The sequence below is a fragment of the Rattus norvegicus genome, chromosome 6 (genome assembly GCF_036323735.1).
Source record: "Rattus norvegicus strain BN/NHsdMcwi chromosome 6, GRCr8, whole genome shotgun sequence".
Taxonomy (NCBI): domain Eukaryota; kingdom Metazoa; phylum Chordata; class Mammalia; order Rodentia; family Muridae; genus Rattus; species Rattus norvegicus.
Window position 1 is genome coordinate 126,857,408 of NC_086024.1, and position 15,530 is coordinate 126,872,937.

Below are 15,530 nucleotides of genomic sequence, written 5' to 3' on the forward strand. Positions count from 1 at the left end.
CTTGTTTGTTTTTTAATAAGAAGTTTGTTGTGTTCTGTTTAGACTGTGTTAATCAACTGCCTTGTCAAATAAAGGAGAGCTAAGAAGTGAATTCTGGCACTGGTGATGGAGAGGTCACTGACAGTGAGAAGGGAGACATCACTGGTTTACAGCGACCCAAGTGCAATGAGGCCATAGACGATGCTCTAGCGATAACTCTACGGAGAGATTTCTAAATGGGCAAGCGGCTAAAGTTTCAGTTACGAGCAGCTCTTTATTTTTAATCAATGGAGGCAAAGAGCTGGGAGGAATGTTTAACCCAGGAGAGCATTAGACCAAAACTGAATGTGGACTAGGGACACAGCATACTCGGAGGGCTGGCCTTACAGGGAGGGCCAGGCCGATCTATTTTAGTAGGCTCAAACTATAAATTACAGAAGCAAGGTGAGAGATTTGCTACCAGAAAGAGAATAATGTCTATGTTCTCAGAAGAATACAAGAGAAAGCCATAAAGAATAGCAATGTGTAACAGAGAGCTAAGTTGTGAAATAACTACCAAGGAGTCATTTGAAACCTGTAAGCACAAAATTATAATCAGCATATTTTACATAACTTTTAAGCCACACTCAGCTGCTATGGTACAGGAATGTCTAGGGTCGAGATCTGGTTTACCTGTGGTCAAGATTCCTGTTATTTAGGAGTGATGGGAGGAGAAAGGAAAGAAGCTGGAGAAGCAATGGAATGACAGTATCAGGGGCTGGAGAGATGGCTCGGAGTTAAGAGCACTGGCTGTTCTTGCAGAGGTCCCAGGGTCTAGTTCTAGCACCCACATGGTGACTCTCAACTGTCTGTGAATCCAGTTCCAGGAGTCCCCAAACCCTCTTCTGGCCTCTTTGAGAACTGTATGCCTGTAGTGCACATAGAATCATGCAGGCAAAACATCTTATAACATATCATTTTTAAAGTTCTTTAAAAAAGAAAATAATTACCAGGCATAGTGGTGCCCGCCTTTAAACCCAGCACTTGGGAGGTAGAGGCAGATCTCTGAGTTTGAGGCCAGAGTGGTCTACAAAGCAAGTTCCAGGACAGCCAGGGCTCTTTTACACAGAAAAACCATGTCTCAAAAAAGAAAACAAACAAAACAAAACACCCTGAAGAATATAAGATGAGTTCTGGATCTCATGGTAACTTTAGAGCCTGGTTAGAGCAGCAAAACTTCATAAAGGTAGAAGGAGCTGGCCAAAGACTACAATGCTCTGACTAGAATTTGAAGGCAGTGATAATCACTGGTAATGCCAAGACGAGAGAGAAGAAAATGATCTTTCAAAGAGGAATAGTTACTGGTGTGGAAGTGACTAAGAATTTAAGCAAAAGAGACAGAAAACCAGACATCCAAAGTCTCCAATAAAAAAGGCAGCTCACAGATGACTGCACAGACAGGGCGTGGCTAATCCAGAGGAGGTAACTCAAAGGCAATGGTGTCCATAGAAAGAACAGTGGCTGAGGATGAGTCACAGGAATGGGAGGAGCTTCCCCCTGTCAGCCCTGTGATGTGGAAGATGTAAAGGCAAAAGATAACCCTTACGAATGGAAATGAGGCCCCAGGCTCAGGGAGCACGCACAGAAACTGTTGTCACCCAAACCACAACTAGAGATCAGTACTGTGACACCCACGAATCAGAGATCAGTACTGTGACACCCACGAATCAGAGATCAGTACTGTGACACCCACAAACCATAACTCAGCTTTTGTTTAAGCTACTTTAAGGATAGCGGTTCTGATGTTGTTTACCTTCTTGCTGTAACTGAGCCAAGAACAGTGCGAGGTATGTATCTGATATTAGCTCTGGACCAGTCAACAAAGAATTCAAGTTAAACCACTAGGAAAAAACATCAATATTTAAGTTAGTGAACATTATATGCAAAAATAATTTCTCATGTTAAACATATAACCCACCAAAATTTAACAAGTCTATCTATTTTAAATAATAGAAATATATCAAACTGGGAATATATAAAATAAATAAAATATAAATATATATAAATATATAAAATATATCAAGCTGAATACTGTGACTTTAAAAAAATTAATGCTGAACATGTGCCACTATTAAATGCTTTTCTAGAAACAAGTTTTTAACAATAAATTAAGGCATTAACCTGAACTTCTAAAAGGAGAGCAGCTGATGGTATCTTAAGACGCCCTTCTTGACAGTTGTCATAAGTGGCTTCACACTACCAGGCCGACACACAGACTCGTGTCACAACGACAGACAAAAAGTGACTGCAGCAAACGTTTTCATTCAGCTAAAGGACTCCAAATTCTAAAAGGCAGACAGACCCTCTAGGAAGAGAATGACCAGCACTTCATTCTAGCAAGACTTCTATCTACCGCTGCATGTGATTAACAACATTAAGTCACAACCACAGAGGTGCCCTAACTTAAAACAGAAAAATTCAAAAGGTTCCAAAATCATGCTCAATTCCATGTATAACGAAGGCTCCCGCTGGATTTTGACACGAGTCCGAGTACTTTTTCCAATCATTTCTTTTTTTACACCTCAGGGACTAGAGGCTGGACTCGAACTCACAGGTCAGCCAAGCCCCTGCATCCTAACTGCTGGGATTAAAGGCGTGTGCCATCACATCCAACTAAAACTCTGTTCTTAAACAATATGAATCAGAACAAGGACCAACATACATATTCTTGCCATCTTTGTACCTGCCCCAGATAAACTAGTTCAAATTATAAAAAATCCAAAAGAGATAAAACTTTTTTTTTCTTCTTTTCTTTTTTTTTTTTTAGGCAAGCGCTCTACCACTGAGCTAAATCCCCAACCCCGAGCTAAAACTTTTAAAAGCTCAAAACAATGTTTCCTATTTCTACTAAGTTTTTATGGGCTCTACATTTCTAGACCTAAAAACTCCAGTGACTGACTGATATAGGAAAATAATGTTGGGTCATAATTTTCTAAAGGCACAAATAAGCCCTTGGCTACAAGGGAGGAGGGCAGAGAAGTTAAATGACAGTGACCCGGGGCCTGTGCAAATCGATTCCTGTTCAATTAAGCTACGCTATTATACACACTTTACCAGTTCTCTATGCACCTTACAAAGAACTTAAAGACTGCTTTTCCCTTTTGTTCTTATTATAGGTACACACCCTGCCAATGATCTACGTCACCAAACAATCACTCAAGACTGGCTACTTCCAGGTGGCCGAATTAAAAGCCAACAGTATGGCTTACTTTAAAAAAAAATATATATATATACACATACATATAATTAATATATGTTGATTTAACTCACTGTATTCTAATTAATTAATTTCATGTGTATGTATGTATGCACATCATGTGTATGCCTGGTGCCCAGAGGCACCACTCCCATAGAGCTGGAGTTACAGACAGTTGTAAGTCGCCACGAGGATGCTGAGAACCAAACCCAGATTCTCTGAGAGAGGAGGAAAGTCACACCTGCTGAGCCGCATCTCCAAGCTCAATGCACTGCTTCTCATGTAATTTATTTATTGTCGAATTTAAACACAGGGTCTCACTATGCAGCTCTGGCTGAGCTCACAGAAACCTGTCTCTGCTAGGATTAGAGGTGTGCACCACCACATTTGACATTTTTCTTTTTATTAAAAAAAAAAACAAAAAAACAAAAAAACAGCTTTATTGGGGCACAACTGACATGAAATAGACTGCCTTCCCTTTCCCCTGTCTCTTTTGAAGGTTTCATTATGTGGTCCAGGCTAGCCTCAAGGTCTTCCTAAGTCACAAGTGTGGGCCACAGCACTGGGAATAAACTGCATATACTTATATTACCACTTGTCTTTTTTACAATTAGTCACATTAAAAAAATCCCTACTACCTTCATTAACCCATCAACATGACCAAGACAGGGAGTACACTCAGAGTCCCGCCTCCGAGTCCCTTTGGGCCTCCTCCAGCCCTGTACAAGCACTGGTCAGTCTGCTGTCTGTCATTCCATCTCAGCTCCCACCTCCGAGATTCATCCACGCTGTGTGTGCATTAGCTGTTCACGCCCTCTGACTGTACACGCTGGTTTTCAATATCCCTTAGCAAGGTCTAACGTCGTAATAAGGCCTTTATGTGACTACCACGTTCAGTGGTGACCATACACAGATGCACGTACTGACGGACACTGGAATTGCCGGAAGAAGCCCATCCCACTAATGCCAACTTCTAAATGTTTTGCTTTTTCCTGACACGATCTCAGACTTTGTCACAGTAGTGTGCTAAACAGAAATCGTCACACAAAAACTTGTGGCACTGTTTTCAATACAGAGTTTCCATTATGATGTAACATATATGTGTTCACTTTAAAATCTGAGGAGAAACTGATTATTTTCTCTTAAACTAGCACGTTTTCTATCTGTTGGACTGAGTCCAGACTTGGGTAGAGCACAGAATCCTGCGCTTCATTCCAAAGACATCAATCTCAAATTTGAGTTTCAAATAGAGTACAGAGTGTGATAAAAGGAGAAGAAAATAGAAGATATATTACCTGTTTTCCTAATTTTCTAACTGTAAACCAGTGTTCTTTATAATTGCATATAAAGGATCTTTCATTTCTAGAAAAAAAACAAACATATACTGTTAAGTTGGGATAGTATGAGATATACACTAGCAAGTACTATAGAATTTGTCACTTAGGATACAGTTATACTTACCTACTTATTTTAAAAATAAAATCACATAACTATGCATTTTCCACAGGAGCTTAGTGATGTTAAGCCCAAAAACCTCCACACCACTCAGGTCAGGGCCACCACTGACACTGAACAAAGGCACCAAAAGGTGACAGGGTACATGAAGTCCCAGAGCATCAAATGCAAAATCACAGCAAAGACATCCATGATGAATTTGTCCTCATTCCAAGATTACAGCTTTAAAAATCAAATTTAAATAAAGAAATGTATGAAAAAAATCTTACATAGGATCGATTCTGAGCCTCTGGTACTCTGGACTGTTGAATAGGATTAGTTCTAAACCCCAAACTTTCAAGGCATTGCTTATAACCTGTCAAAAGAAAAATAACTTTTCATGAGCTTAACCTGCAAGTCCAAGTTTAAGTAGCACAACTACATTGTGTAAACAACCATACTTCATATGAAAATTTGAGGATATAGATTTTAAAAACTATGCCCCTGTGATTCCCCACTAAATCCATAAATAATATATACATGTGACTTAATTTAATTCCATTGCAAGTTTTAAAGAGTTGGATTTTTTAATTATTTTTATCTAAGTGTGTCTGAGTGAGTCCAGGCCATGGCATGGGTGCCTGTGGAGTCCAGATGGTCCAATATCAGGTGTCTATATACTGGAGTTAAGGGTGTTGTAAACCATTTAATGTACTGGCTGAACTGAACTGGTCCTCTTCTGAAACACCATTAAGTATTCTTAAAGGGGAAGCCATCTCTCCAGACCCTCACATCCATTTTGAAAGAGTGCTTTCCATACTAGGCTTCTGAGAAATGTCAGAAAACCACAGAATTTGTAGGTAACACTGCTCAAGCATCCGGAAGCACATTCCACACCGTGGGTGCTGTTTGTAAAACTAGTCCACTACATACACTTATTACCTGTAACAGCAGTGACCAAAGTAAATTCTCCCTGTGGGTTTAAAGGAAAGGTTTGGGCACTGGGGAGACGACTGTGGTCAAGAGTGCATACTGTTCTGACAGAAGCCAAGCTCAGTTCCCAGCATCCCTGTCAGGGCTCACAACCACCTATGAATTCAACTCCAGGGCTCTAGTGCCACCTTCTGTCCTCCACAGACACAAGCACTCATGCATGTATCCACCAAAAGGCGCACACTGTACACAAATGATTTTTAAAATAAATCTTTAAAAAGGTTTGATATATTTTAAACTTCCAGAGTCATGAACAGACAATCAAACCTGATGACAGCTAGCTGAAAACAAAGAGAAAAAGTGACAATGTTCTATATGTCCTCCCAGGAAGACAACAAAGAAACACAGACAACTCAGAGCAAGTGCAAGTGCAAGAGAGCAGAAACATAAGCAATGTCACACACAGGAGACGCAGGGGCTCTGCCAACTCTGACCTCTGCTCTCAGCTCAGGCCCACTGGGCCTCCCAAGGTGAACAAGCGAAGTCCTGGGTGGAAATGCTAGAGAATAGGGACTCTAGAAGGGTGGAGAGAAGGAACGTATAAGGAAAGACACTTGTATAAACAGATATCTCAAAAGACAGATCCAGAAAGAATTTGGACAATCCCCACATCATTAGAATGGACTTCACAAGTACACATATAAACTTAGGCATGGCTGCCCATGACCTCAATCCCAACACCTGGGCTGCCGAAGCAGGTCTTTGGGAAGTTCAAGGCCATGCTAGGCTACAAATGGACACGCACAAACGTATGTACGTAAAACCACAGGGCTGGAGGTTTTTTCCAGAGAAGAATACTTGTCTAGTGTGTGACAAGACCTGAAATATCATCCCCAGCACTATAATAAACCAACAAAGAATTAAAATAGAACCTAAGGTGTTGGGATGTGGGCTCAGCACGTGCAAGGCCATGAGGCTAATCTCCATGACACCCTACAAAAGGCTACAAATTACAGAACAGGCCCTGCACTACAGGAACCCAACCCTGCAAGATGACTTAAATGGAAGACTGCAAGACACTGCAATTTGTCAGATACACCACAGATGGTAAGTCTGAAGCCTCCATCGTTACGTAAAAAGCCGTGTCACACAGTGCCACACCAAACCACAAACTGGGCCTAAGCACACTCGGTGCTGAAAATGAGGCAGCACTTAGCTCTGGACTACTTACTTGAATAGAGAAAAAGCCGCTGTCGTCCATATTTCCAGAAGGCTGCTGTTCGATTGTCATGGCAGTTGTGGGCAGGGGGGGATGGGAAAGGATTAAAATTAGTGTGCACATTTAAAAGAACACTCTGTACAGTCCCATTTACCACGTGAAGAGCAGAGTTATAATTAACAAGTCAGACTCCTGGGGGAGAATGGCTCATCCTCCTCTGAAGAGCACCCGCATTTCCAAAATAAAATGAGACTTGGTGAGCCTGAAATCAGTACCTGTAAAAATGTGCGGTAGTCTTCGCTGGTGACCCCTCCTTCCGCCATCCGCAGCCTCTCCTCTTCATCCAGCTGGTGTGCAATTGAGGACAGCTCCACGGGGCTAAAATACTCTCCTTGTAAGAGGTTATTCAAGCAATGCTGAGCGCAAAGGGAGCCTTCTTGCTAGTGTTTCCAAAAGAAAAAAATGCAAATGTCATCAAGTGGATCTGTTCAATATTCTAAAAAAATGTAATTACTTTTTAATGCAGTCAAAGCAAACCTTGTAAGCCCTATGCAAGACTGATTTCACAAGTATATACGTTTCCCTTGTCCATGTGTGTTCCAGTTTTTTTTTTTTTTTTTTTGGTTCTTTTTTTCGGAGCTGGGGACCGAACCCAGGGCCTTGCACTTCCTAGGTAAGCGCTCTACCACTGAGCTAAATCCCCAGCCCTGTGTGTTCCAGTTATTAAACTATTTAACTATAGGAACAAAAATGAAGAACCATTTACAGTCTAATTCATCTATCCAATCTCATATAAGTCGAAAAATTAACCTATAAAAGCATTTAGTCTTTGAACGTTTCAGTACCTACTAGAATCTTTGGACTTCCACTGCAAATTACTACTGCAAAAAGGGAATGTAAACCCCTAGAACATTCATTCTTTTAACAAGATAGTTGCTACTTGACCTTAAAGGCCTGTCCTTTCAAATTCAAGGACTGGGGTAAGTGAGAACAATTCTGTCTCATTAAGTTAAGGCCCACAGTTCTAGAGCCGAGGCTCTCATCAGCCAACTTTGCAGGTTCCTTGTAATATGGAGAAGAGAAAAACAGTCCCAAGCTAGCGACAGTCCGTGTCCACAAGTGGACAAACTAATAAAGAGGAACTACAGACAAGTTTAGCTCCCTAAGAGGTCATTAACATCCTTCTCATGAAGGGTGAGCACAATGTCCCATGGGCCCATGGGCTTCTTGCACTGGCTAGCTGGCTTTATACAACTGGCACCAGCCCAGCTCCATATCCAGACTGCCTAACAGTAGCCAGCTTGCCCACTGGACCAACACTCCTGGACTGACAGTATTGCTTTCCTGAGCTATAAAAAAGGGGAGACACATGAATAGATGAGTCCTGTGGACACAGACCCCAAGTCTGCCTTTCTGGAAGACAAAGGCAACCAGGAGAACACATCCTTCCATTAACTCTGGCCCTCTAAAGGACCAATGAGGCCTACTGCCCGGCACCATGCCTCCTGGTCCGAGCTATGTTAATGGCAGATGATAACTCCATAGAGCATCTGCAAGACACATTTCCCCCTGATGAATCACTCCTATAGGAACAAAATTTAATTGCTTTAGTAGATATAGTATACATGTCTGCTGTGGAAAAGGAAGGCAGAGTTCAGAGAGCAAGTCTGACAGAGCTAGAACAACTAATGTTCAGAATTCTTTGTCTCTGCCTCTTTTTCCTTCTAATGTTGATCTACAGCTAGGAGCAACTTCCACTGAATACTGCCTACCATGAGGTAAGGACAGACAGATGTTCTACTTACATTCTAGTGGAAATGTAATCAAGATAGTCGAATGGCTAAAAGATACAAAAAGATGCTCGACTTCATTAGTCATCTGGGAAATGCGTATCCAGACCACAGCGTGGGGTAGGAGCCGGCTCAGCAGGTAAACGTGCCTGCTGTCCATCCCCAAATACTACTGTAGAAACAAAGAACTGACTCCTCAGTACCTGTCCCGAGCCCCAAGTGCATGCCCGGCCACGTTTGCCTGCACTCACGTGCACACCACACTCACAAACAATAAATTAAATTTATTGTTTACTTTTAAACATTAAACTTATTGATTGGAGGGGATGCAGGATGACAGAGAACAACTTGCAGACTTCACTTTTCTCCTTCCCCGTTGTGGCTTGCCCTGGAATTGTCTGTATTTTGATGCTAATCCCACTGCCCTAGTCCAGTACTCAGGACTCAGGTGACTACATCACTTTAATTTGTAAAATAAAGGTGAAAGCTGGTGATTGGGCAGGGGAAGGGAAGGTAGAGCAGAAGAGGAGGAGAGGGGGGAGGTCAAAAAGAAGAAGGAGGAGGATGGAGCTGAAGCACATGGCATGGAAAAACCACGAGTTATAAGGGATCTCAGAGCTGGGGAATAGGGTAGTGTAGTGGTAGATCTGCCCAATTGAGCCATCCTCATCGAGCTGTGCTTTCTTTGCACCGACTTATTCGGGTTGGAGAGGTTACTGCAACACATCTACAGTGTGTGTCCCAAGGATCGAACTCCAGATTACAAGAACTGGCAGCAAGTGCCTTTACTTGCCGAGCTCTCCTTCCAGCCACTAAAAAACATTTTTGTTGTTTTTGAGAAGAGGTCTGATTTAGGAGCTCTGGCCAGCCTGAAGCTCATTGTGTAAAAAACCTAGATGGCCTCAAATTCATAGAAATATGTTTGTTTCTGACTCTGAGTGCTCGGACTAAAGGTGTGTACCGCTGTAGTGGCTATTCCTGCTTGTCAACTTGACTCTATCTGGAATGAACTGCAATCCAGAATTGGAGGGCTCACCTGGGATACAGATTTGAGGCTGAAAGACACAAGTTTCTGACCTGAATCTTGACATAGGGATCTTGAGGCATAGTAGAGTGGTCATGAAAAGCTTAGGCCCAGACAAGGTAGTTCACGCCTTTAATCCCAGGAGTCATCTCTGAGTTCAAGGTCAGCCAGGCGTAGTGGTACACAGGTTTAATCCAGGCCACACTGCCTGCTGGAGGCCTACATAAGGACGTTGGAAGAAGGAAGATTCGCGCTTCTTCCACACTTGCACTTACTTGCCAGCACATCTGTTGGAACCTACTTCTACAGAAGACCAGCTGAAACAACCAGCCTCGTGGGACTGAGCAACTTCCAGATTCCTGGACTTCCCATTCACAGATGACCATTGTTGGGGAGTTGGACTACAGACTGTAAGTCATCACAATAAATTCCCTCAATATAGAGAGACATTCCATACGTTCTCTCACTCTAGAGAACCCTGACTAATACAACCACCACACCTACCTAAGAAAAAAAGTACTTTTTTTTTATAAAAGAAACACTCACATGGAGTTACTACTAGTCTCCAGAACTGTTACTACAGTGGGAGGTTTAGAATGACAGAAAACCATTGTTACAGGAGCTAGTATAAATTAGTGCCACCACTCCACAACGCTCTTCAGTCTCTACCAAAGCTTAACAGTTGTGTGCAGTGATTAGACACATACACTGCAAATGCACTCACTAAAGCACTACTTAAACACTTTCCAAACTGGAAAGCACCCAAAGGCAGTTTAGAACACAGAATTACGTTAACATAAGAACACTATATAAGAATACAACAAATACAGAGGCGAATGCCAGCAGCAAACCACTGAACTGAGAACAGGACCCCCGTTGAAGGAATCAGAGAAAGAACTGGAAGAGCTTGAAGGGGCTCGAGACCCCATATGAACAACAATGCCAAGCAACCAGAGCTTCCAGGGACTAAGCCACTACCTAAAGACTATACATGGACTGACCCTGGACTCTGACCTCATAGGTAGCAATGAATATCCTAGTAAGAGCACCAGTGGAAGGGGAAGCCTTGGGTCCTGCTAAGACTGAACGTGATTGTTGGGGGGAGGGCGGCAATGGGGGGAGGATGAGGAGGGGAACACCCATGAAGGGGAGGGGGAGGGATTAGGGGGATGTTGGCCCGTAAATCGGGAAAGGCAATAACACTCGAAATGTAAATAAGAAATACTCAAGTTAAAAAAAAATAAAAAAAAAAGAATAAAAGTAAATTAAGTACAAGTAACTGTAACGATATGGATGAATCTCTCAAATACTGTTAAAAAGTAAAAAACACACAAGACTCAAAAGAGTAGATAGACTCCAGAGCTAAGGGTGCAGCTACTCTGTACAAGGACCTGGGTTCAATCCCCAATACTACCACCACCAAGCAAAGACAGTGAAGGTACAGGATGCAGCAGGTGAGTGCTCGGACCCTGGGTCCGCTGAAGAGCAGCAGTCAGTGCTCACAATCACTGAGCCATCTCTAGCTCCTGGTCACCATATTTAACATACAGAAATAGTGGCATCAACTTTTTGAAAGAACATTCTTGCTATTAAAAATTGGGATTTAGGGCTGGAGAGATGGCTCAGCGGTTAAGAGCACTGACTGCTCTTCCAGAGGTCCTGAGTGCAATTCCCAGCAACCACATGGTGGCTCACAACCATCTGTAATAAGATCTGATGCCCTCTTCTGGTGTGTCTGAAGACAGCTACAGTGTACTCACATACATAAAATAAATCTTTTAAAAAAATTGGGATTTGGAGGCTGGAGAAATGGCTCAGGAGTTAAGAACACTTGATATTCTTACAAACGACCTGGGTTTGGTTCCTGCATTAACGACCTGCTAATGATTGCAGTCCTAAAGGACCTGGTACCCTCTCCTGGCTTTCTCAGGCACTGTATGTGCACAGTGCATTTTGATTCATGAAGTCACTCATACACATAAAAATAATTACATCTTAAAAAAAACTGATCTCATTGTTCCCAGTTCATGTGTTATTGGGGATAGATAAAACTCATGCTTAATTCATGCTACGATTTGGGAGTCGGTATTTTACCATGTTGGGCTCAGAAGATGAACATACTACACTTCCACTCTTCCAAGCTTGTCTACAAAATCACAAAGGGCAAGCCTGCTTGCCTCTGCCTCCTAAGTGCTAGAATTAAAGGCATGTGTTACCACGCCTGGCTGATAACTGCTTTTTTACTCTAACTTAATAGTACTCAAAGGGGTTAAGTAAAATTAATTCCAAGAGGAAGTGGTTGATGTCTTCTCTAGTTAACTTCCTGGTTAAAGGCAAATTATGGAAGGGAAAAGAAGTCTCTGGAAAATAGCAGTTGTGCTAAATATTCCCAGTATGGCCTCTTCCATGATTAATAACCCAGTTACAGGAGCATTCTCTTGAAATATGTTCCGACTTCATTAAGCATTCACTTGCTACAAATATTTCAGTTGATGATAAAGGCAGATGTACTCTCCAGGATTGGGGAGATGCCTCAGTCAGAAAGGTACTTGCCATGCTAGCCTTAGGATCTGAGTTTAATCCCCAGACCTCATTTAAAAAGTCATGCATAGTGGTACCCATTTGTAACTACAGTGCTAGAGAGGTGAAAATGGGCAGATACATGGAGGTCATAAGTTAGCCTACTTATAAGTAACACCACCAAGGTTGTCCTCCTGCCTCTAAATGCATATGGACATGTGCATCTCCATACACATACATACATACATACATACATACATACATACATACACACACACACACAGAAGTAAAGGTATTTCTCAAGTATTTATGAAGTATATACACCTGCTGATATGAATGACTTCTGGGTAAGCAGATGTATGTATCTGCACATGCGTGTTTGTATATGTGTTCTCATGTCTATGTGTACACACAGATATACATACGTGTGCCAAAGGTCCAAGTCAAATGCCTTCCTCAGTTGCGCTCCACCTTATTTTGTGAGATAGTCTTTCACTGAGCCTAGAACTCACTGATTTCAGCTAGACTGGCTGGTCAGCAACCAGAAACCCACCTGGCTCGGTTCCCTGCCTCAAGTACTGGGGATACAAACACACACTGGGATCTGAACTCTGGTTTTCATGCTTACACAGCAAGCACTATTCAGGTGAGGCATATCCTTGGCCTGAGTAAGTCTTTGTTAGCCTAGCATTTTGGATATACTGATTCAGTAGTTACCTTCACTGAAATCTGCTCAAATGAGGAACAATCAATATTGTCAAGAAGGTATTGAGGGGGGTTGGGGATTTAGCTCAGTGGTAGAGTGCTTGCCTAGCAAGTGCATGGCCCTGGTTCGGTCCCCAGCTCCAAAAAAAAAAAGAAAAAAGAAAAAGAAAAAGAAAAAAAAAAAAAAAGAAGGTATTGAGGGAGATGGAGAGGTGGCTCAGCAGTTAAGAGTACAGGCTGGCTTTCCAGATGACCTCGGTTCAACTCCTAACACCCACACAGCTACTCACAAGCCTGTTACTCCAGTTCCAGGGAATCTTCTGGCTTTAGTGGGCAACAGACACACAGTGCACAGACATACACAACAGTAAACACCAATACAATTTTTTTGTTTGTTTTCCATGACAGTTTCTCTGTATAGAGCTGGCTGTTCTAAAACTCTCTCTGTAGACTAGGCTGGCCTTGAACTCACTAGAGATTCCCCTGCCTCTACCTTCCAAGTGTGAGGTTAAAGGCCTACCACCCCTGCCAGCAAAAAAATACATATTTTTTAGTGTATTGTTTAAGAGCCCTATGCTGAGCTTCAATCCCAGGATGGTAGGTGGCAGAGGTACCTATTTAACATATCAAAGCGGACCTGAACTCCAGGTTCTCCCAGCATCCCTTAGTCCCTACTTATACCAGGGTATAGCTGGTATACCTACTCTCTACCCTGAACTCTCCAGACCATGGCCTAGCTGCCCTTCCCCTAGTGGTCCTTGCCTATGTAATTCATGTATTTTGGTAACCCAACCTCTTTGGTATACTTCTGCACCTTTGGCTCCTGGCTGCTGTATTTCCTTTCCCTCTCCCCATGTGGTTCAGGGTCATGACAACTCTGGGGTCTCCCAAATGTGTCTGCCCCAGGCTATGCTCTCCCACATCTCTTTAATAAACTTTCTCCTTCACCATACCTAGAAGTCATGTCCTTTCCATTTCTTCCTTCATTCACCCTAAAGATGACCCAGAGAGTAAAGGAGCTTGCTGCCAAAGCCTCAGACACCTGGAATCCACACCAAGTTGGAAAGAGAGGACAGACTTTATCAAGTCATCCTTGACCTCCACACAAGCACATGCATTTTTCTTTTAAGAATACATGGCAGGAGTCTCACAAAACAGTGTATAAAGTATAACATGTTTAAAATGGATTTTATCCCAAAGAGTATAACATGTTTAAAATGGACTTTATCCCAAAGCCTTTGGAAAATTACAAAAGAGTGGGGGAGGGGGTGGCGCACTCAGAGTCAGGGCACATGGTCATAATCCCAGCCAGCACTCAGGAGGCAGAGACAGTAGGATGGAGAGTTTGGGGCCAGCTTGGGCTACAAGAAATCTTGTCACAAACTAACTTGTTCCAGTTCCAAAAACACTATGAAAGGTCTTCTTAAGAACACTTTCATTTAACAACTTCCTTAGATTTACAGCATTTTTGTCTTTCTTTTGTCGTGCATGGACTTTAAACGTTGTGAATGAATGCTCCTTTACAAATGATAAAAACAAAGGCCTTTGCTCCAACTGTAATAATAGTCTCAACTAGCAACCCTCTCCAAACCTAAAATGATTATGAAACACGGAATCATGCCAAAGTTGTCCGAGGAACACCCAAATGACTTGATAATTGTATGCGAGCATAGACCAGTTTCTCGAGATGTCACAATACTGTAAAGCGTAGTCACTTAGGAATTAAGGTGAGGAAGAGACTAGCCAAATCACACAGTAGAAAGATTCTAATCTATCCATAATACCTAAAAACAAAGCTGGCCTCCTGGTCCGGAAAAATGGGAGAGCAGCCCAAACATCCCGTAATAAAAACTCTTATGACGACTTCCCTCCGGGATTTCCTACTTTACTTCCCAAGTGTCAGGCCCTTCAATGGGAGAGCCACGGTCACAACTGCAGAAGGACGTGGGATAGATCACCAAGATCTAAATGCATGGGACATTCCATCATAGAACTGAGTTGAGAGAGAAAGTTGGTTCTGCCAGAGGATAGGTCAGGGGGAGTGGGTGGAGTTGGGAAGGGTCCGTCAGGTGTGGAAAGGCGTCTCGCTAGACTAGACCACAGGAGAGAAGATAGAAGAAACCCGAAAAGGCGTGGCAAGTGAACAAGAAACGCCCGCGCTAATCCTCCGGATGAAGCCCCCCGAAATGCCCAGGTTACCCGCCCGGTCTTTTAGGGTGAGGGTGCCGGAGACGCATGCGGGAGGCTTCATGAACGGTGCCATGGGGGGAAGGCAGGAAGCACCCCTCACCCAGCCAAGTCGGGATGGGGGCGCTCGGGCCCCGCCTGAGTTCCTGAAGCGGCGACGCTGCTCCCCACGCCCGCCGCCGAGCCGCGGACGGCTCCCCACCGAACGCCCACACTCACTTTCTCGTGGAAGATGGACTCCATGTTTATTTGTCTGGAGCCAACGGCCCCGGCGCGGAGCAGCCCCCTCCAGCAGCTCCGCCCCCGGCCCCACCCCTCCGCCCCGGCCCGCCCCGCCCTACCCACGTGCCTCCCGCCACCCAATCACTACTGCGGGCGCACGTCACGCGGCACGCGAGCCGGGGAGCACGGGACACGTGACCTGGGCGGCGCTGGTCCTCCCGCCGCGTGTGTGATGCTGCGGCGCCGCCTGCTGTGCGGAGGAACTTCTCTACGCTAGACAAT

The 15,530-nt window shown here is 43.5% G+C and overlaps 1 protein-coding gene across 20 annotated transcripts in view; it reads right to left on the reverse strand.

Annotated features, from left to right (window-relative positions):
* The window catches only part of Atxn3 (ataxin 3), a 35,813-nt gene extending 20,301 nt beyond the window's left edge, over positions 1 to 15,512 (reverse strand). For 4 of the 20 annotated variants that reach the window (XM_006240487.5, XM_006240485.5, XM_017594337.3 and 1 more), the window contains exons 1-7: positions 15,246 to 15,364; positions 7,076 to 7,240; positions 6,813 to 6,857; positions 6,076 to 6,156; positions 4,939 to 5,024; positions 4,510 to 4,576; positions 1,772 to 1,859 (exon numbers count right to left, since the gene is read on the reverse strand). In XM_006240487.5, the coding sequence (XP_006240549.1) occupies positions 1,772 to 1,859; positions 4,510 to 4,576; positions 4,939 to 5,024; positions 6,076 to 6,156; positions 6,813 to 6,857; positions 7,076 to 7,240; positions 15,246 to 15,269 (556 nt within the window). In that variant the 5' untranslated portion in view covers positions 15,270 to 15,364. Of the gene's footprint in view, positions 1 to 1,771; positions 1,860 to 4,509; positions 4,577 to 4,938; positions 5,025 to 6,075; positions 6,157 to 6,812; positions 6,858 to 7,075; positions 7,241 to 13,792; positions 14,597 to 14,623; positions 15,096 to 15,129 lie in introns of those variants that run through there. The other 16 variants (XM_063262394.1, XM_006240486.5, XM_063262395.1 and 13 more) reach the window with 14 other exon arrangements.
* Positions 15,513 to 15,530: the final 18 nt, after the last annotated feature.